At 39.9% G+C, this 23,541-nt stretch overlaps 1 protein-coding gene across 2 annotated transcripts in view; it reads right to left on the bottom strand.

The window, feature by feature from the left end:
• Positions 1-23,541, bottom strand: part of LOC140204072 (U2 snRNP-associated SURP motif-containing protein-like) — a 108,351-nt gene that overhangs the window by 14,228 nt on the left and 70,582 nt on the right. Inside the window, exons 22-23 of one of the 2 annotated variants that reach the window (XM_072270368.1) lie at positions 22,626-22,697; positions 12,522-12,678 (exon numbers count right to left, since the gene is read on the bottom strand). In XM_072270368.1, the coding sequence (XP_072126469.1) occupies positions 12,522-12,678; positions 22,626-22,697 (229 nt within the window). The remainder of the gene's footprint in view (positions 1-12,521; positions 12,679-22,625; positions 22,698-23,541) is intronic. The other variant, XM_072270369.1, reaches the window with a different exon arrangement.

Genomic DNA, 23,541 nt, shown 5'->3' with positions numbered 1-23,541 from the left:
CGGGCTCACAGAGTTCCATCATATTCGTCTAAGTCAGATAAACCTCGACATGTCATTTTACGTTTTCATTACTTTCAAGACAAGGAGAAACTGCTTCGATTTGTTCGATCGAAAGGTTATATTGATTTTTTGAATCTTCAGTTCCGATTCGTGGAGGACTTCAGCAAACAGATTCGGGATCAACGGGTTCGTTATAAATCTGTGATGTCGGAACTCTACAAGATGGATTTAAAACCAGCGCTGCTTTACCCTGCGCGTTTAAGGATTCGTATGCCTGACGGAGCCCTTCGTTTTTTTGAATCTCCATCGGATGCCCAGAGTTATCTGGATCAATTTTCACCTTCAACATCTTAATCGTAATTTTTAATTATCTCCGTTTGATCGGAGGTTGTGAACCTGTCGGGTTTAATTTTTGGTTGCTTTATATGGGCAGAAAAGGTTTTTTTTTGATTAATTAATACGGTTGCCAAACTTTCTTTCTAACTGCGTCATTCCTTTCTTTTTCCTTGGGGATTATGGGTGGTTATTCCCTCAGCATCATTTCATGTATTTCCTTTGAGGCCTTAAATTTTGTAGTCTTTAAATGTACTTTTTTCTGTAGGTTTTCCTAACTAGTTTATATTAATAATTTCATTTCTTTTTTTTGGTTATCATAGGGTCTGTGGTCTATTATGGTTTTCTTTATATTTTCTGGCTTTTTCTCTGTTTTATATCGTGTTTGTCTTAACTGACCTACTTTTTTTTTATTCTTTTACTGTTTTATAATTAGCTGATCTTTTTTATATTTACACTTTTTTTAGTGAGCGTCTATCGGAAGTCATGGGGGTAGTTTTAGTGCTTGCTTCTTTCTGGCGGGTCTGCTTTAGATTTAGCCTTGGGGTCATGGGCTGGGGGGTGGTGGGAGTGGCTTCACGTTTTAGTTTTTTTCTTCTTGGGCTATTTACATTACTGAAGCATTGATTGCGTTCTCCTACCCGTTATCTCTGGTTTGTTCTGTTCCCTTTCCCGGTTCGTGGGTCGAACCTATCGTCAATCCTCTTTTTTGCAGGTTGACTTTAGGGTTTATGGAGTCTATTATTAATTTTGTCTCCTGGAATACTGATGGTCTTAATCATCCTATTAAAAGGAAAAAAGTTTTTAAAGTATTCCGGAGACTTTAAGCACATGTTCTATTTTTACAAGAGACCCATGTGCGGAGGAGGGACAGACTACGTTTTTTTAAATTCTGGAAGGACCAACAGTTTCATTCGAATTCTAACACTAAGATTCGAGGCGTCTCTATTTTTATAGACTCCTCAGTTACTTTTGTACAACATGATATTATCTCTCTGATCCGAATGGTAGATTTCTACTGGTTAGTGGTCTACTATTCAATAAAAATGTAGTTTTGGTTAACGTTTATGCTCCCAATATGGACTGTCCAGAATTTTATAAATCATTATTTAATCGGTTCCCGAATTTGAATGAGTTTTCATTGATCTGGGGCGGCGATCTTAATACTTGCTTATCTCCAGTTTTGGACCGTTCGGCTCCTCTACGGACCTTACCCAATAAATCTGCAACTTTGATTAATTCATTCCTCTCTGATTCTGGGTCGATGGACATTTGGCGTTTTTTGCATCCTCAGGAAAAAGATTTTTCTTTTTTTTCACATGTTCACCATTCCTATTCAAGAATTGATTATTTTTTTATTGACTTTCCGCTTATCTCTTCAGTGATTAAATGTGATTATGATTCTATAACCATTTCGGATCATGCTCCACTTAAGCTTTCTATTAAAATTCAGGTCAATACACAAAATAATAGACAATGGCGTTTTAATTCGTTGCTGCTTCAGGACTCGGATTTTGTTAACTTTATGAATGAACAGATTGATCTCTTTTTTACAATCAACTACACAGAGGATATTTCTGTGAACATTCTTTGGGATACTTTTAAAGCTTATATTCATGGTCAGATTATCTCGTATTCTGCTGCTTTGAGGAAGAAGTTGAAGCAGGAGGAGTTGGTAATTGTGGATAAGATTAAGGAAATTGATAAGAAATATGTTACAGCTCCCTCTGAGGAGTTGTATAAACAAAGAACTGAACTTCAAATGGAACACAGTTTATTACTTTCGTCCTCGATTGTAAACCAATTAAAGAAAACAAAAAGTGAATTTTATGTACACAGTGACAAAGTTGGTAAACTGTTGGCTAACCAACTGAAGTCTAATTATACTGAATCTCAAATTAACTAGATTTATAATCAAAATGATCGACTGATATTTGATCATGCGGAGATCAATCAAACCTTCTTTGATTTTTATTCTTCCTTATATCAATCTGAGTCTTTACGAGATTCTAAATATATGAGTGACTTTTTAGATAACCTAGATTTCCCTGAGATTTCACAGGATATGTCTTCTATGCTTGATACTCCCATTACTACTGATGAGATTAAGAATGTTATTTCCTCTATGAACCTGGGGAAAGCTCCTGGCCCTGAAGGGTTTACCGTGGAATTTTATAAGTTTTTTGCACCTTCATTAATCCCTTAGTTCTGTAGGGTTTTGGAGGCTTCATTAAAACTTGGTAAACTTCCTGAATCTTTTTATAGAGCGTCAATTTCTCTAATATTAAAGAAGGATAAAGATCCTGCTCAATGTGCATCTTATAGACCAATATCTTTATTAAATGTTGATTCTAAAATTTTTTCTAAATTATTAGCAAACGGATTAGAAAAAGTACTCCCTTTTATTATTTCGGAAGACCAAACGGGTTTTATTAAAGGTCGTTACTCTTTCTATAACATTCGCACACTGTTAAATATTGTTTATACCCCCTTCACAAAATGTTCCTGAGTGTGTTATCTCTTTAGATGCTGAAAAAGCTTTTGATAGAGTAGAATGGCCTTACTTATTTAAGGTGCTTGAAATGTTTAATTTTAGCTCGAAATTTATATCCTGGATTAAACTGTTATATCATTCTCCTATGGCCTCGGTCCGTACTAACTCTTTAAGCTCACCCTTTTTCCCTCTTTTTCGAGGTACTCAATGAGGTTGTCCTCTTAGTCCTTTATTATTTGATATTGCATTAGAACCTCTTGCAATTGCCATTCGAGAATCTCCAAATATTATTGGGATAACTCGGGGCTTAAAGTCCCATAAAATATCACTCTACGCTGGTGACTTACTTTTATATATTTCTAATCCTCAAAAATCTATCCCTGCTGCTTTAGATTTATTAGCACAATTTAGTCTTTTTTCAGGTTATAAATTAAATCTTAGTAAGAGTGAACTTTTTCCGATTAATAAACAACTTCCCTTGTATCATAACTTTCTGTTTAAATTGATTAATAATTATTTTTCATATCTTGGGATTAAAATTACTTGTAAATACAAAGATTTATTTAAGATTAATTTTTTACTCTTAATTGATCATATTACTCAACTTTCATCTAAATGGTTTCCATTATATTTAACTTTGATTGGTCGTATTAATGCAGTTAAGATGTTTATTCTGCCAAAATTTTTATATATATTTCAGGCATTACCGATTTTTGTTCCAAAATCTTTTTTTGATAAAGCTGATTCTAAAATTTCTTCACTTATTTGGCAAAATAAAAACCCGAGATTGGGTAAAATACATTTACAGAAAGCCAAGAGAGATGGAGGTCTAGCATTACCTAACTTTAGATTCTATTATTGGGCAATTAATATTCGACATATGAAATTTTGGTTACTTGACCAAGATACACTATCCATTCCTAAATGGGTAGTATTGGAATTACAATCTGCTCAGGGCTATGCACTTGGCTCTATTTTAGGTTTCTCTCTTCCTTTTGATTTGAAACGCCTCAAACTGGTCTCTAACCCGATAGCTAAATATACCTTGCATATTTGGTTTCAATTCAGAAAATTTTTTGATCTCAACCAATTTGGGCTAGCAATCCCTATTTTAGGTAACATATTTTTTCCTCCCTCTTTCACGGATCGTGCGTTTCAAATTTGGAAGACTAAGGGTATTTCACGGTTTTTGGATTTATTTTTAGATGGTTCCCTTATGTCTTTTGAACAATTATCTAATAAATATAATTTACCAAGAATACATTTTTTCAGATATCTCCAAGTTAGAAATTTCCTAAGTACTATACTTTCTTCCTTTCCAATGCTCCCTCCTACATATATTTTAGATATTATAATTAACCTTAATCCATGTCAGAAAGGTGCAACGGCTATTATTTATAATATTATTATGAAACTTAGGAAAGCTCCATTTGATAAGATTAGGTCAGATTGGGAACAAGAATTGGGTTCTATTATTTCCGTGGATGACTGGGGGCAGATTTTACAATTAGTCAATACTTCCTCTATCTGTGCTAAACATTCCCTAATTCAATTTAAAGTTGTTCATAGAGCACATATGTCCAAAGATAAATTAGCTCGTTTTTATTCTCTTATTAATCCTTTTTGTGATAGATGTCCGGGGCAGATAGCCTCATTAACTTATATGTTTTGGTCTTGTCCTACTCTGGAAACTTTTTGGAGAACATTTTTAATATTATCTCAAAGGTATCGAATATAGATATCTCTCCTCATCCTATTACTGCTATCTTTGGATTACCTAAAATTTCCAGTAATCTTTCCCCTTCAGCCCGTAGATTGATTGCATTTCTTACTTTAATGGCGAAAAGATGTATCTTATAACATTGGAAAGAGCTTAATGCTCCAACTACCTTTTTTTGGTTTTCCCAGACGATATTATGCTTAAATTCGGAGAAAATTAGAAGTAATCTTTATGATTCCTCACTTAAATTTGATCAGACCTGGAGATCTTTTATTCAATATTTTCATTTAATGTAATTTTTTTTCCTCTCTTTTGTTCCATATTTATATTCCCTTCTTGCCTTTTTTTAAAACTGTTTTTAATGGAGGTCGGGTTTGAGGACGTGATTTTAAGTTCTTTAACTCTACATGTTTCCAAGTTAGCCCATTGCTTTGCTTTGCTTTTAGTTTAGTTGCACAGTGGGTTTTTTTTGGGGTTTTTTTTTTCCTTTTCTCTATTGATATATATATATAAAAATTAGTATACTATTATTTTACCATATTATTTTATGTTTAAATTGCACTGTTTGTATCAATTTTTTTCTTCTGTATTAATATTTCCTGTAATTTCTAACAGTGTATTTGTGCCTTTATGGTTTACCCTTTGTATACTTATTCAATAAAAAGATTTAAAAAGAAAGAAAAGGAAAGGTGATGTAACACAATGGTAAACATGCCTCTGTCCCAACTTTTGTTGAGTGTGTTGCAGCCATCAAACTCTAAATTTGTGTATGTTTACAAAATACAATTAAGTTGGTCAGTAAAACTATTGAAAATCTTTTCTTTGTACTTTGTCAGTTAAATAAAGGTTCACGTGAATTAACATATCACAGATTTTTGCTTTTATTGCATTTTGGAAAATATCCCAATTTTTCTGGAAATGGGGTTTTTCCCCAATAATATTAGCAAACTTCCCTCCCAGGATATTGGTTCCCCTCAAGTTCAGGTGTAACCCCACCCACATGTACAGGTCACCCCTTCCTCAGAAAAGGTTCCAATGATCCGAGAACCTGAATTCCTCACCCCGGGAACCATCTTCTCAGCCACTCATTCATCTGCGCCATCTTCCTGTTCTGACCTTTCCTAGCTTGTGGCACTGGGAATAATCTGGAGATTACCACCTTGGAGGTCCTGCTCTTCGGTCTCCTTCCTAACTCTCTAAACTTACCGTGCAAGACCTCTACTCCACTCCTGCTTATGTCATTGGTACCAACATGTACCATGACCTCCGGCTGCTCTCCCTCCCCTTCAAGAATATTCTGCAACCACTCAGAGACATCCTGGACCCTAGCATCCAGGAGGCCACACACTATCCTGGTATCTTTTTTGCTGTCGCAGAATCTCCTATCTGTTCCCCTAACTATCGAGTACCCCTATGACTATCGCTCTGCCAAACCACCCTACCTTTCTGAGGCTCAGAGCCGACCAGAGTGCTATTGGTCTGGCTGCTGCTGCCTTGCCCAGATAGGTCACACCCCTCAGCAGTAACCAAAGGGGTATTATACCTTTTGCTGAGGGGAATGGCCACAGGGGAACCTGCACTGACTTCCTTCTCCCTTTACCTCTCTCTGTGTTCACCCATCTACCGCCCAAATTCTGCACTCTGGGTGTAATCATCTGTTCAAAAGTCGTATCTATCAATTGCTCTGCCTCCCAGATGATCCTAGATTAATCCAACTCCAGCTCCTTAATGTGGTCTTTCACGAACTGGGGTCGGCTGCACTTCCCGCAGGTGCTGTCATCAGGGAGACTATCAGGGTCCATGAATTCCCACATCCTACAGGAGCATTCCACTTCTCTATCTACCATCCTGCCTACATTGTACAATGGGCAACCAAGGGCAAATCTTCAAACCTGTGTCTTTGGCCTCAGCCTCTTGAGTCAATGCCTGACGCTCCTACTCGCACCGCTGACTGACTCGCAACAATGACCACCCTGCTTGCCCCTTCTGTACTTTTATTTAATTTGCAGTGCCCTGCTCCCAACGCTGACTGGACCTTTGGAATGTCCGAACACCCGCGAAGCTCTCCTTTTATACTAGTTTCACCAACCTGCGAGTAACCTCTTCAAAGTGCTCTGCTTCCAACACTGATTGGACCTCTGGAATTCTGCCTTCTTAAACACTCAATCAACCTGTACAGTAAATTTAAAGGATCTATAGACTTGGACCCCAAGATCCCTCAAGTTTCTCACACTGCTAAGTATCCTACCATTAACTTTGTACTCTGCCTTCAAGTTCAACCTTCCAAAGTGTATCAGTTCACATTTTTCCAGATTGAACTCTACCTACTATTTCTCAGCCCATCTCTGCATTCTGTCTACCTACAACCATCTTCTACACTATCCACAACACAATCAACCTTCATGTCATCTGCAAACTTACTATCCCACCCTTCCACTTCGTCAGCCAAGTCATGAAAAATCATGAAGAGCACAGGTGAAAGAAAAATTCCTGTGGAACACCACTAGTTACTGTTCTCCAACAGAATATGCTCTATTTACTACCACGTACTCTCAATTCCGATCCACACTGCCAAGTTTCCATGGATCTCATGCCTCATGAGGCCTCATGACTTTCCAGATGAGCCTTCCATGGGGAATCTTGTTAAACATTTAAGAAAATCCATTAACATCATATCCACTACTCTTCCTTCAACAATTTGTTTTGTCTCTTCCGTGAAAAAGTCAATAAGGCTCATGAAGCACAACTGGCCTCTCACAAAGCCATGCTGACTATTCCTAATACGACTATGCTTCTCCAAATGTTCATAAGTCCTGTCACTAAGAATCCTTTGCCCCCCCCCCCCATTGATGTAAGATTCACTGGTCTTCAAGTCCAAGCATTATCGCTATTAACTTTCTTGAACAAAGGTACATTTGTCTCCCTCCAATCATCTGGTACTACTCCTATGGCCGGTGAGGATGCAAAGATCATTGTCAATGCCCCAACAATCTCTTCCTTCTCTTTCTGTAATAACCTGGGGTATATCCCACCAAGCCCTGAGATTCATCTATCCTGATGCATTTCATGCTTCAGCACATTATCCTGTTCTACACCAATCTCACATTCATCAAGGTTCCTCTCACTGGTGAACACTGTAGTAAAGTATTCATCAAGGACCTCCCTACCTCCTATGACTCCAAACGTATTTCCTCCTTTATTCCTGAGTGGTCCTACACTCACTCTAGTCGTCCTCCTGCTCATCATGCATATACTTATATTTTATAGTTGGGGTGTATGGGGTGTCAGGGAGGGGTAGCACCTCTGGTGGGGGAACATGTCACGTCCTTTTCAGGGCGGTTAGTCCACCTTTGGTCCCCACCTGGCACTCAACTCTCACCTGTGGCTCCCCGTAGCTGTTTGCATGCAACAGCGGCCACACCCCGGGCAACGGCTTTGACAAGCCGGCTAAACCAGGTGAGGGTAGCCGACGGGTCTCAAACCCTCGGTGAGATAGGGAGTTGTCTATCCCAGCACGTGAAGACAGACTCCGGCGGATTGAGTGGACGAGACCTATGGAAGGTCCAACGGTCAAGAAGGCGGTCTCTGCAAGCGTCGTGGAACGTGTAGAGCAGGACAAGACACAGAAGATGTCCCGGTCATCCACTGTGCCTAGTCCCATCTCCAGCCATCTAGACTCTGTCTTGCCACTGGATCCAGAGGGGAATTGAGAAGAGAGAGTGAGGCTGATGCTGCGCAACTCTCCCTCATTTAAATCCAAATCACGCGCTAGTCTTGACACCATCATAATGGTGTTGAGGTCCTCATCGACGTCAACGATGGACGAACAATAGTCGCCAAACAATTGATACTAGAACGTACAATCATCATAGCAATATTTGATTTTGTGCTTCCCGCTCCCTGGATTACAAATTGATAGTAAATATTAAAAATTTAAATTATAAATCATAAATAGAAAAATTAGAAAAATGGAAAGTAAGGTAATACAAAAAAACTGAGAATATGCAGAATACCTGGAATTTTCCTAATCCTACTCGCCAAGACCTCCTTATGTACCCTTCTAACTCTCCCAGGTCCCTTTTTAAGTTCCTTCCTGGCTATCTTACAAAACTCTCCCTGTTTTTTTGCTTCTTGTACCTTAAGTATGCTTTCTTCTTCCTCTTGACTAAATGTTCCACATCTCTTGTCAACCATGGTTCCTTCACCCCACCATCCTTTCCCAGTTTCAATGGGACAAATCCAGAATCCCATGCAAGTGCTCCCAGATATTTCCCTGAGATCATCTGCTCTAATACCATTGCAATTATTCCTCCCAATTAAATATTCTCCCTTACCATCTGCTCCTATCCTTGTCTATGGCTATGCTAAAGATCAGGTAGTCATGGTCACAATGTTCAAAATGCTCACTCACTGAGAGATGGCACCTGATTCATTATTACCTAGTACTAAATCCAATATAGCCTCTCCTCTAATCCACCTGTCCACACACTGTGTGAGAAATCCATCCTGGACACACCTGACAAATTCTGCCCCATCTTAACTTCTTGCACGGAAGAGCTGCCAATCAATATTAGGGAAGTTAAAGTCCCTCATGACAACAAACACTATTTTTGCATTTTTCCAAAATCTGCCTTCTCATCTGCTCTTAAGCCAAGAGGAGCTTACAAGACTACTTCCAGTATGATTCTGACTTCCACCCATACTGACTCAGTGGACGATCCATCCAGACATCTTCCTTTTCTGCAGCTGTGAAACTATTTTGATTAGCAATGCCACTTCCCTCACCTCCTTCCCTTTTGAAACACCTAAACCCCGGAACATCAAACAGCCAATCCCACCCTCGAGACAGACAAATCTCAATAACAGCCACAACATTGTAATTCCATGCATTGATCTATGTTCTAGCCAGGCGGTGGTGTAGTGGCATCAGCATGGGACTTTGAGGCAAATTATCCCGATTTCAAATCTGGCAGTCCCCTTGCACGCTTTCCATCCTTGCTGGGTTGAGCGCTGAGCTAGCAACTTGGCCTCATAAAAAAAGTCAAAAATGCTACTGCAACGGCAAAAATGCTGCCTAATGCACAAGGCGCAAAAAGGAGCAACAACATCCATGTTCTAGGTTTTACCCTTGTTCCTAATAGTAAACATATTTCAATCCCTCCAAAGGACTGCATTTATACCCTATCCACTGCCTATCATTCCTTACAGTCTCTCTGCATATTACATCTACCTTTTCACCAAATTCTCCATCATCTGACTATGTTTCCTATTCCTCTGCCACCTAGTTTAAACCCTCTCCAACAACTCCAGCAAACCTGTCTGTAAGGACCTTGGTGCCTCTTGAGTTCAGGTGTAACCTGTCCTTTTTGTGTAGGTTATACCTGTTCCAGAAAAGATTCCAATGATTTATAAATCTGAAAGCCCTGCCCCTGCTCCAACTCTTCTGCCACAGTCATCTGTAATATCATCCTGTTTTTACCCTCATGGAATGTGGTACAGAGAGCAATCCAGAAGTTACTACCTTTGAGGTTCTGCTCTTCATCTTTTTTCCTAACTCCCTATATTCACTCTTCAAGACCCCAAGCTACAGTAGCATGCAAAAGTTTGGGCACCCTGGTCAAAATTTCTGTTACTGTGAATAGATAAGTGAGTAGATGAACTGATCTCTAAAAGTCATAAAGTTAAAGATGAAACATTCTTTTCAACATTTTAAGCAAGATTAGTGTATTATTTTTGTTTTGTACAATTTTAGAGTGAGAAAAGGGAAAGGAGCACCATGCAAAAGTTTGGACACCCCAAGAGATTTGAGCTCTCAGATAACTTTTACCAAGGTCTCAGACCTTAATTAGCTTGTTAGGGCTATGGCTTGTTCATAATCATTGTTAGGAAAGGCCAGGTGATGCAAATTTCAAAGCTTTATAAATACCCTGACTCTGCAAACCTTGTCCCAACAATCAGCAGCCATGGGCTCCTCTAAGCAACTGCCTAGCACTCTGAAAATTAAAACAAATGATGCCCACAAAGCAGAAGGCTAAAAGAAATAGCAAAGCATTTTCAGGTAGCCATTCCCTCAGTTCGTAATGTAATTAAGAAATGGCAGTTAACAGGAACGGTGGAGGTCAAGTTGAGGTCTGGAAGACCAAGAAAACTTTCCAAGGGACCTGCTCGTAGGATTGTTAGAAAGGCAAATCAAAACCCCCCTTTGACTGCAAAAGACCTTCAGGAAGATTTAGCAGACTCTGGAGCGGTGGTGCACTGTTCTACTGTGCAGCGACACCTGCACAAATATGACCTTCAAAGAAGAGTCATCAGAGGAAAACCTTTCCTGCGTCCTCACCACAAAAAAATCAGTGTCAGAAGTTTGCAAAGGAACATCTAAACAAGCCTGATGCATTTTGGAAACAAGTCCTGTGGACTGATGAAATTAAAATAGAACTTTCTGGCCGCAATGAGCAAAGGTATGTTTGGAGAAAAAAGGGTGCAGAATTTCATGAAAATAACACCTCTCCAACTGTTAAGCATGGGGGTGGATCGATTATGCTTTGGGCTTGTGTTGCAGCCAGTGGCACGGGGAACATTTCACTGGTAGAAGGAAGAATGAACTCAATTAAATACCAGCAAATTCTGGAAGCAAACATCACACCAACCGTAAAAAAGCTGAAGATTAAAAGAGGATGGCTTCTACAACAGGATAATGATCCTAAACACACCTCAAAATCCACAATGGACCACCTCAAGAGGCGCAAGTTGAAGGTTTTTTCATGGCCCTCACAGTCCCCTGACCTCACCGAAAATCTGTGGATAGACTTCAAAAGAGCAATGCATACAAGACGGCCCAAGAATCTCACAGAACTAGAAGCCTTTTGCAAGGAAGAATGGGCAAAAATCCCCCAAACAAGAATTAGCTGGCTATGGAAAGCGTTTACAAGCTGTGATACTTGCCAAAGGGGGTGTTACTAAGTACTGACCATGCAGGGTGCCCAAGTTTTTGCTTCGGGCCTTTTCCTTTTTTGTTATTTTGAAACTGTAAAAGATGGAATAAAAAAGTAATCTTGCTTAAAATATTAAAGAAATGTGTCATCTTTAACTTTTTGCCTTTTGGAAATCAGGTCACCTTTTACTCGCTTAGCTATTCACAGTAACAGAAATTTTGACCAGGGGTGTCCAAACTTTTGCATGCCATTGTATGTTGTTGGTACCAAAACGTACCACAACTTCTGGTTACTCACATTCCCCCTTAAGAATGCAATGGACTCAATCAGAGACACATTTGGTCCTGGCACTTGGGTCAGAGATGTCTCAGATCACAAAACATGTAATATCTGAATTTAACAATTGAAAAACTGAAAACATACCCAAAGTCAGAAACCTCATTTTGTATCCAGAGAACGTAAACACGAGGAATTCTGCAGATGCTGGAAATTCAAGCAACACACCTCAAATTTGCTGGTGAACGCAGCAGGCCAGGCAGCATCTCTAGGAAGAGGTACATTGTCGACGTTTCGAAGGGGCTCAGCCCAAAACGTCGACAATGTACCTCTTCCTAGAGATGCTGCCTGGCCTGCTGCGTTCACCAGCAAATTTGATGTGTATTGCTTGTATCCAGAGAAACCTGTTTCATTCTTCTTAAGTCCTATGTTAGGAGACAATCCCATTCCTCTTCCTTCCTCTCTACCAACACTAAATCTGTCGCCAAGCCACTTTCATTTAGAATGTCTTACTTTACACGTTACAAATCCAGACTACTGGAGGATTCAGGCAAATGCTGCTCTCCTATACTTGCTCAGATTGGGATCTGTGTCAATTCCTTCAGCCTTGTTCCTAGTCTACTTTTAAATCAGTTGTCATACAGATACCTGTCATTTTTAAAATGATTCTCCAAACCAGCAGTGATCATAATTCGACAATTCATTGACCCTCAAAAAAATTTATACCACAGCCAAGATTTATACAAAAGCTCAGTTCAACACTTACTTCAATTTCTCGCAGTTTGGCACGTTTCTCTTCATACACTTCTAACCTTTTTTGAGATCTGGATTCACTAGGCTCTTCCTTTGGTAATAATTTGTCCATCTCAAAATCATCCTCATCTTCTTCCTCTTCCTCCTCCAATTCCTCTTTCATTTCCTTCCTGTGAATAAGAAACAGACTTCAATGAATTCTGAAAATTAATGTTTAATAAAAGCCTGGTTATTCTGTATTTCACTAATTGTTACATTCTGGTTAAACGCACTATAGGTCCTCAATGCTGAAGGTGCTCCTGTGCCAAGGACAGGGCAGTACTGAGGAGAGCCCCAGGCTGACTTTGTGCTCACTAGCATAATTTATAAAACAGTACCACAAATCAGCCATGTGCTGGTTTACAGATGGGGAACACACACAAAATGCTGGAGGAACTCAACAGGCCAAGCAGCATCTAGGAAAAGAGTAGTCAACGTCTTGGGCCGAAACCCTTTGGCAGGACTAGAGAAAAAATAGCTGAGGAGTAGATTGCCTTTTTTCGGCCTGAAACTGTACCCTTTTTGTGTAGCTTTCTAAATCTACTCAGCTTTTTTTCTCCAGTCATACCTACTAACCCTCAGTCTCCGGGCTCTTGAACCAGTGAGGTAACTTTGCTCGCCCATCACTGAACTGTTCCCATAACCTACTTACTTTCAAGAACTATTTATCTCAAGTTCTCAATATTTATTGGTTACAAATTTATTATTTTTTCTTTTGTATTTGCACAGTTTGGTATCTTGCACATTGGTTATTTGTCCATCCTGATGGGTGCGGTCTTTCGTTCATTCTATTACGTTTCTTGAATTTACTGAGTATGCCCGCAAGAAAACAAATCTCAGGGTTGTACTGTATATGGTGATATATATGTACTTTGATAATAAATTTACTTTGAACAATCAACCCGTGATGCCACTTTCAATGAATTATGAAGCTGTATTCCCAGATTCCTCTGTTCTACCACAGTCCTCAGTGCCCTACCACTCACTATGTAAGTCCTACCCTGGTTCGTCCTCTTAAAGTGCAAAACCTCACATTTGTCTGCATTAAATTTATTTTTCCAGCTAATCCAGATTCCACTGCAAGGTTTGATAGTCTTTCTTGTTGTCCACTACACTCCCAGTCTTGCTATCAACCACAAATTTGTTGATCCAGTTTGTTGAAATAGATGACAAACAACACTGGAACCAGCACTGATCATTGCAGCACACCATTAGTCACAAGCCTCCGGTCAGTTATCAATAAAACGGCATCTGCTACCACTCTCTCTCCTCACCCTCTAAGCCAGAGACCGAACCTTCTTGACCAACCTCTCATGCAGGACTTCCCAAAAGGCCTTGCTAAAGTCCATGTAGACAACACCCACTGCCTTGCCTTCATCGTTTCTGGTAACTTCCTCGAAAAATTCTATAATTGGTTAGACATGACCTACCACACATAAAGCCTTGTTGACTATCCCTAATCAGTCCCTTCCAATAGCTTATCCACTACTGATGACAGGCTCCTTGGCCTATAATTTCCTGGCTCATTCTTAGACTCTTTCTTCAGTAACGGAACGGTATTAACTATCCTCCAATCCTCCAGCAGCTCATCTATAGCTAAGGATGTTTTAACTATCTCTGCTAAGGCACCAGTAAGGCACTTGCCTCCCACAAGATCGGAGAAAACCCTTGTCAGGTCTGAGGACTTATCCACCCTAATTTGGCTCAAGACAGCAAATACCTCCTCCTCTATAATCTGTATATAGCCCATGACCTCACTGCTGCTCTGACCACTTCTAAAGACTATGTGTCCAACTCCAAGTAAATAAAGATGCAAAAAAATTCATCTAAGATCTCTCCCATCCCTTTCAGCGCCTTGCAGAGTGGACATCTCTGATTTTCTAGGGAACCAATTTTGCCCTTTGCTATACTTTTGTTATTAATATATCAGTAGAAGCCTTTGGGATTCAACTTATTTGCTGCAGCAAACCCATGCCTTCTTTTAGCCCTTCTGATTTTTCGCATAAATATTCTCTTGCATTTCTTATACTCAAGTACCCATTTGCTCCTTCCTGCCTATTCCTGCTATGCACCTGCTTCTTTTTCTTAACCATGGCGTCAATATCTCTCGAAAACCAAGATTCCCTAAACCTGGTCCCCTTGCTTTTTATTCTGACAGGAACATACAAACTCTGTACGTCCAAAATTTCCACTTTTGTAGGCCTCCCACTTACCACATACACCTTTGCTGGAAAATAACCTGCCCCAATCCACACCTGCCAGATCCTTTCTGATACCATCAAAATTGGCCTTTCTCCAATTTAGAATCTCAACCCAAGGACCAAATCTATCCACGGGGAAACTTTTTCATGCAGAGGGTGCTGCATACATGGAACGTGCTGCCAAAGGAAGTAGTTGAGGCAAATACAATTTAAAAAGCATTTGGCGAAGTATAGTGCCTATAAAAAGTATTCACCCCCTTGGAAGTTGTTATGTTTTATTGTTTTAACAACATTGAATCACAGTGGATTTATTTGGCTTTTTTGATACTGATCAACAGATAAGACTCTTTCGTGTCAAAGTGATTTATTGTTTTAACAACATTGAGTCACAGTGGATTTATTTGGATTTTTTGATACTGATCAACAAATAAGACTCTTTCATGTCAAAGTGATTTATTGTTTTAACAACATTGAATCACAGTGGATTTATTTGACTTTTTTGATACTGATCAACAGGTAAGACTCTTTCTTGTCAAAGTGAAAACAGATATCTACAAAGTGACCTAAACACAAAATAATTGATTGCATAAGTATTCACCCCCTTTAATATGACACACCAAATCATCACTGGTGCAACCAAATGGTTTTAGAAATCACTTGATTAACAGAGATCACTAATGTACAGTCAAGGTGTTTCAATTGATTGTAGTAAAAATACACCAGTATCTGGAAGGTCCAACTGCTGGTGAGTCAGTATCCTGGCAAAAATCCATGAAGACAAAAGAACATTCCAAGCAACTCTGCAAAAAGGTTATTGAAAAGCACAAGTCAGGAGAGGGATACAAAATTTCCAAGTCACTGAATATCCCTTGGAGTACAGTTAAGTCAATCATTGAGAAATGGAAAGAATATGGCACAGCTGTAAATCTGCCTAGAGCAGGCCGCCCTCAAATACTGAGTGACTGTACAGGAAGGGGACTAGTGAGAGAGGCCACCAAGTGACCTATGACAGCTCTGGAGGAGTTACAAGCTTCAATGGCTGAAATGGAAAAGACTGCATATACAACAACTGTTACCTGGGCGTTTCACCACTCGCAGCTTTATGGGAGAGTGGCAAAGAGAAAGCCACTGTTGGAAAAAAAACTCACATGAAATCTCAGCTACAGTTTGCCAGGAGGCATGTAGAAGTCTCTGAATTCAACTGGAAGAAGGTTCTATGATTTGATGGAACCAAAATTGAGCTTTTTGGCCAACAGACGAAACACAATGTTTGGCATAAGCCTAACACAGCACAGCATCAAAAACACATACCATCCCTACCGTGAAATATGGTGGTGGCTGCATCATGCTGTGGAGATGCTTCACTGCAGCAGGCCCAAGAAGGTTTGTGAAGGTAGACAGTAAAAATCAATGCACCAAAATACAGGAACATCCTGGAGGAAAACCTGATGCAGTCTGCAAGAGAACTGCGACTTAGGAGAAGATCTGCTTCCCAGCAAGACAATGACCCCAAGCATAAAGTCAAAAACCTATTCAAACAGACTCAAAGCTGTAATTGTGGCCAAAGGTGCACCTACTAAATACTGACTTGAAGGGGGTGAGTAATACTGCAATCAATTATTTTGTGTTTAATAGTTCCAATAAATTTAGACCAATTTGTAGAAAATTGTTTTCACTTTGACACAAAAAAATCTTTTCTGTTGACCAGTGCAAAAAAAGCCAAATTAAATCCACTGTGATTCAATGTTATAAAACAATAAAACATGAAAACTTCCGGGGGTGGGGGGCGAATACTTCTTACAGGCACTATATATGGATAGGAAAGGTTTAGTGGTCAACAGCAGGGAAAATTGGACTAGCTGAGGTAATCACTTTGATTGGCATGGACAAGTCAGGCTGAAGGGCCTGTTTCTGTACTCTGTTACTCTATGACAGCCAATCAACCTATCAATCCATATATCATGGGATGTGGGAGGAAACTAGAGCACTTGGGGAAAATCCATATTGTTCCAGGAAAAACATACAAATTCCACAAAGCGGCATCAGCTGAGGGACAGGATTGCATTCAGGTCTTGGCACTAAAGTTGTACCTCCCTAGCTGTATTACTATGTACCAATGACATCCTGCATTTATTTCCTTAAAAAAATAAAGAATTTTATAATGTAACAACGTGACTGCACCAATGTTATGAACATCTATTAAGACCATAAGGCATAGGAGCCAGAGGGTGGTAAATCTGTGAAACTGTTTGCCACAGGCAGCTGTGGAGGCCAAGTCTTTACGTATATTTAAGGCAGGGGTTGATAGATTCTCGAATAGTTAGGGCATGAAGGGAGAAGGCAGGAATTTGGGGCTGAGGAAAAAATTGGATCAGCCATGATGAAATGCTGAAGAGAGTCGATGGACCAAATGCCCTAATTCTGCCCATCGAGTCTGCTCCGCCATTCCATTATGGCAGACTTATTACCCCTCTGTATCCAGAGAGCCATGCCTGTCATGGCTCAGCACTGCTCTCTACCTGGTCGGAAGGCACATCACATGCCAGTCAACATTTCACCCCCCCCCCCCCCCAAATAATCAAGGCATACAAAACCATTGGCCACCTTAATTGGATTAACCCGTCTAGCACCAAGCCGTTGGCCCCCTGGTGAATCACCTGGGCTGGACCCTCCAGACCCCTGACCTATAAAGGGTACTATATGTGCTTAGTTCGCTCTCTTTTTTGCCATCCTCGAGGGACCACCCTGCATCACTCCAGGCTGAAGACTGCAGAACAGTGCTGGAGACATGTGGTGAGCTGTGCATTCAATAGGGTTTTGGGAGCGTTTATTGTTGTCCCTGTAGCAGAGAGCCATGACTGCCCATAGTCGAGGGGTGGTAGGTATCGTAGTTACTTTTCCCTTGCTTGTATATGTACCTGTACTCTGTCCCCACACTGTTTTCCCATGTATTGTACTGCCGACCCGACTTTTCCCACACCCATCTATTCTAAGTGTGTTTGTGCGAATATTGTAGCCGCTTGTGTTGTCCCCAAGCTCTTCTCCCCTTGTAAATAAACTCCTCATTGTTAAAACTGTGTGTCCAGAATCCTTGCCTTTGAGACCCAAAGAATCTGTCTCATTTCTATCACAACACCCTCTCAACTCCATTCTCCTACCTTCTCCCCATAACCTTTGTTGCCCTAATTAATCAAGAACCTATCAACCCCACCTTAAATATCACTTGGCCCGCACAACCATTTGTGGCAATGAATTTCACAGATTCACCACCCTCTGGCTAAAGAAATTTTTCCTAATCTCTGTTCTAAATTGATGTCCCTCTATTCTGAGTCTATGTCCTCTGGTCCTAGACTCCCCCAATATAGAAAACATCTACTCTATCTATGCCTTTCAATATTTGGTATATTTTAGTAAAATCCCTCCTCATTCTTCTAAACTCCACTGAGTATAGGTCCAGAGCCATCAAATTCCCCTCATATTTTAACCCTTTCATTCCTGGGATCATTCTCCTCAACCTCCTGTGGACTCTCTTCAATGCCAGCACAGCTTTTCTCAAATAAGGAGCCCAAAATTGCTCATAATATTCCTAGTGCAATTTGACCATTGTCTTATAAAGCCTCAATATTACACCCTTGCTTTTGTATTCGACTCCTCTCAAAATGAACGCTAACATTGCATTTGCTTTCCCTACCACCGACAACCTGAAGTTAACCATTAGGGAATACTGCGTGAGGGCTCCCAAGTCCCTTTGCACCTCTGATTTTTGAATTTTCTCCCCATTTAGAAAATAGTCCACACCTTTATTCTTTCTACCAAAGTGCATGACCATGCATTTCCCTCCACTATATTCCATCTGCCACTTCTTTGCCCATTCTCCCAATCCAAGTCCTTCTGCACTCTACTTCCTCTTCACTACCTGCCCCTCCACCTACCTTCATATCGTCCATAACCATGACCACGTAGCTTAATCCAAATCATCGTCTTTTCAGCTTCCTAAGCACCTTCTCCTTAGTAATAGATTACTAAGTAATCTCTTAGCTAAAGAGATGAGTTATTAACTTCAAACTTTCTACATTTTCCTCAAAGTTGAACTGCATGTGCATGTAACGACAGCTGTATAACTCATCTCCTTCTACCTTAGGCCACAAACTTATCAATCACCCCTGCTGTGGACACTTTCTGGAGGTCCAAGATCCGTATGTTCCACGATCGCTGGACTAAGTGTGTAAATGTAGGGGGGACTATGTTGAAAAATAAATGTGCTAGGTTTTCTAAAATTTGACTCCTTCTACCTTAGGCTACGCACTTATCAATCACCCCTCATAAATATATAGGAGGTAGCTCAAAAATGGAAATTCTCTTTCTTGCTCAAATCTCTTTTGATTACTTTGTCCTTCAGCAACTTCTAAACCTATATTTATTACTCCTGCAGAACATCCTTTTCATTTACAAAGCCCAAAGTGATAAGTGAAAGAAAATTAATAACCTAAGCATTAGATATGTAAGCTTATGTAATAAAAGATGGAAATCATTTTAAATAACACTGAAAATGTGATATAAGAGTGAGATGGAATTGCTCAAGGTCCAAGGGCTTGTTGATACAATATGCCTTTGCAGGAGCATTTTAATAATTGGGATATCGATATTCTAATCCATCCTATTGAAACAATAATTACACCAGCAATTAACAAAACTGAAATTAACATTACATTGACATTATACTGTTTGAATATGCACATCTGAGAAAAAAGATGTTCATAGATATGCAAGTCACATTTACAAGTTATTTTACTGCCAAAGAAACATGAAGAATTCTCCAAAATCTGCCTTTCAGAAAATAAATGACCTTCACTTCGTCAGAGTCTGAATTTACATTTAATATTTGCTGTGAAGAACTCCATTACATAACAAATAACAAGATAAACATTTAAGGGACCGACCTCTCAGTCCTGCAAAACAGTGGTTTATATATAAAGGATCATTTGTTAGAACTGTAGTGCAAACATTCAGCTACAAAACTGACAAAAAAGATGTATCAATGCTTATGAGTAACAGAGGTTTCATCAATCTGTTGAATTATTTCAAAGGCTTTTGGCACATTGGCCTTCATAAATCAAAGTACTGAGTACAGGAGTTGGGACTTAATGTTGAAGTTGTATAAGACATTGGTAAGGCCTAACTTAAGGTGGTAACAGCCAGGGGTAGTAATGGGGACAAGCTCCCACTACCTATTAAATGCTTCCAATGGCACGCGCCTCAAATAGCCTCTGTCAATCAAGTCCAGCTCCTGGCCTTCACGTGTGGCTTAGCTACTATGCGCAGCGTAACCATTTCTACTGACAAAAAAAGGGGGCAAAGGAGGCTTACTGGTACCTTAAAACCAGTTGCTTCGGGCATATTGGGCTCGTCAGCCGTGGTTGGCAGCATAGTTCCTTCTAAGCTGTGCACGTGTGCACGTGCACACACGTTTTTCAACCAGCGCACAAAGGAAATTAATGTGCGCACAAAAGGTTAGTTACCCAAAATAACGTAGTAATTAATAATTATACTTACTGAAAATAATCTTTCAGCTAACTGTTTCTGTTAACTAGCTAGTCGGATTTTCAAATACCACAACGCACATCACTAATGTGCAACACCTCACCAATCCTGTTCTAGTCTGCACAGCTGCGTTACAGCGGCAGCTATGTTTGGCGGACAGTGCTCACATCGTAAAGTTTACAAAGATGTGTTTTAAATCCTGTAGATAGCTTACTAAGTTTTTATTGGAAAAAATATTGATTCACTATGTCGAATTCAAAAGAAGCGAAGGACGTGAAGCACAAAAGAACTGCAAATTTGTTTGAAGTTGAATGGCTTAACAAAATAGTAGAAACTGCAACACCGAAAGCTCATGAGGTCATGAACGTTCAGCTACGAGAAATATTTATGTACGATTCGGAAACTGGAGTTATCTGTTTGTATTGTTGTGATGCGAAAGTTGCTGGAGGATTTGCTAGTGGAAAGAAGTGGGATGATATTTGGAAACTTGACTTTTTGAAGCGTTATTTGGCAAGTAAATCGCATTTGGACGTGTACAAAAGCTCAGGCAACAGAACCCGTCATTACCCATTACAGGAGTGCTACGCATGTTACGGTTGAGTGCAGATGAGTGAGAGCGAAAACGATCAAACCCAGAGGAGATCAAAGTTGAGGTACAAGAATGGTCAGTTTTTGATTTCACCGCAATGGCAGATTGTGACTTCACATTTGGTGATGAACAAGTTAATGCCTTATGTCTAAAATATCATGATTTTCTAGCTAAAAATATTGTAATAGTTAGACAGTTTAATGATTTCAAATTTTCCGTGCAAGAAAAAATTAAATCCAAACCGATTTCAAACTTTGCTCAACTGGTGGCATTTGTACTTCAAAATGAACAGTTTTGCGACCTTGCACAGTTGATGGACGTTGGTGGAACCTTTCTTGCATCTAGTGCGGACTGTGAGCGAGGTTTTAGCCTAATGAATCAACTGAAAAACAAGCTGAGAAACCGTTTAGGTGAATGTCATTTGGATATGTTAATGAGAATCAAAAGCTATCAATTGGATGGAAGTTCTATTAGTCTAGTTAGAGTTTACAAGAATGGGTAAATGCCAAAGACAGGAGAGAGAAAAAATAACCGAGTGACTTAAATATGTACGCTATTTTGTTATTCTGCGCAGTTTTATGTTACATATTTTGTAAACCAACATACTGTGCCATGTGTACATTCAGTGCCCACATACTTTTGTCAAAGGAAAAAAATTTGCACAACATAATATTCTTGCGCACACTGTCTACTAAAAATTAGAGGGAACATTGGTTGGCAGCTCACCTAGGAGAAGAAAAACTCTGATCTCAAACCTCCGCTGCCTTGCAGCTATACCCACTCATGAGGAAGGCTTCTGGAGTAAACCCTAAGGGAAAAATCTGGAGCTGGAGTCCCTCATGCAGTCCTACATTGAGTTCAATGTTGACTGGCAACTCCTGCAACACTGCTGGTACCAAAATGTATCCGTCTCAGCCGTTCCTTTGGGTTCATCAGATACGTGAAGGGAGGAGGCTTGCTTGCTAGATGGGCAACAGCTTGCTCTCCATATCCTACAGCCCAGACAGCTAGGATGCAATATCCATGCTGAACTCTGACTGACAGAGGCCTCAGCTCAGAAGCCTAACTTGGAGTATTGTGTGCAGCTTTGGTCACCTACTTACAGGAAAGATATCAATACAATTGAAAGAATGCAGTGAAAGTTTACAAAGATTTTGCCAAGACTTGAGGACTTGAGTTATAGGGAGAGGTTGAATAGGTGAGAACTTTTTTCCCTCGGGCATAGGAGAATGAGGGGAGATTTGATAGAGGTATACAAAACTATGAAGGGTATAGATAGGGTATATGCAAACATGCTTTTTCCACAGAGTTTGGGTAAGACTAGAACTAGAGGTCATGGGTTAAGGGTGAAAAGTGAAACGTTAAAGGGGAATTTCTTCACTAAGAGGATGGTAGTGTAGAACGAACTGCAAGCAGAAGTGGTGAATACAGGTTCCATTTCAACATTCAAGGGGAATTTGGATAAGTACATGAATAGGAGGGTATGGAGGGTGCAGGTCGACGAGAATAAGCAGATTAATAGTTTGGCACAGACTAGATAGACAAAAGGCCTGTTTCTGTGCTCTAGTGTTCTATGACTCTATCTTGCTTTAGCGATTACAAAGCTAAATGTTATCTAATATTCTGGAAAAACACAAATTGGATTTGTGTAACATCTTAAATTCCCAGGATCTTTGTGCAGTGGTCACACGTCTGCAAAAGGAAAGAACTGACATGCAAGATAAAGAGAACAATTTTCATTTCTGACCTGCAGGAACCTCCTTTTTGGTCCGAGTGAAATAAACTGGTCACTTTACTATGTGGACTATTCCTCCAAATCCTATCAATAGAAGTTAAAATGTAAGTCCTTCATTAGCTTTCCAATAAAATTCTTACAATTCTCAGTTTTGAAGCATCGTATAAATGCAGCATTTCCATCCACAAAGTATATCCCTCAAACCACACCATGAATATGACTATAAAAGTAGACTTCCAAACTTTAAATATTCAAATGTACAGCTCATAATATACCATGCAGCTTAAACTGGAGTTTCTGTTTTGGCTCCAGCTAAACAGTTCAATAGGCTAACAGCAACATTCGAGATGGCTCATAAATATCAGGCCAGCTGAACACTTGATCTACATCATACTTGCAGAGCCGAAATCGAAAAGTTCATGTGAAAGTAAGTAGATACTGGTCACTTTACCATGTGGACTACTCCTCCAAGTCCTATCAATAGAAGTTAAAATCCTATCAATAGAAGTAACTGGCTGGTGGCGCAACGACATCAGCAGCAGACCCGGGAGCGGAGGTTCCCGAGTTCGAAACTAGTCTGGTCCGGCCCCGAGTACGCTTTCCATCCGTGCCGGGTTGAGTGTCGAGATCGCAACTCAACCTCTTTAAAAAAAAGGGGAAAATACTGCGAAAAATGTCTGCGTGACGACTGGCGCACTACACAGTCTCTCTCTCTCGCTCCGCACCTTGTAAAAAAGCCATGAAAAATCCACATGCAGACGCGCACGCCAAAAAAAAAGTAAGTAGATATTTTAAGGACTAATTCTGTGAACAGATATTGTGAATACTTTCTAGCTCCTAAATTGTGTTTCAAAACGAAAGTGCTATATTGTTAAATTCTGTGATTTTATTATTAAATATTCAAACGTTATCAATTAACAGTACATTT

Source organism: Mobula birostris, chromosome 10 (assembly GCF_030028105.1).
Source record: "Mobula birostris isolate sMobBir1 chromosome 10, sMobBir1.hap1, whole genome shotgun sequence".
In the NCBI taxonomy this organism is placed as follows: Eukaryota; Metazoa; Chordata; class Chondrichthyes; order Myliobatiformes; family Myliobatidae; genus Mobula; species Mobula birostris.
Note: the sequence above shows the minus strand (reverse complement) of the source record. Positions and strands in the feature narration are given on the sequence as shown.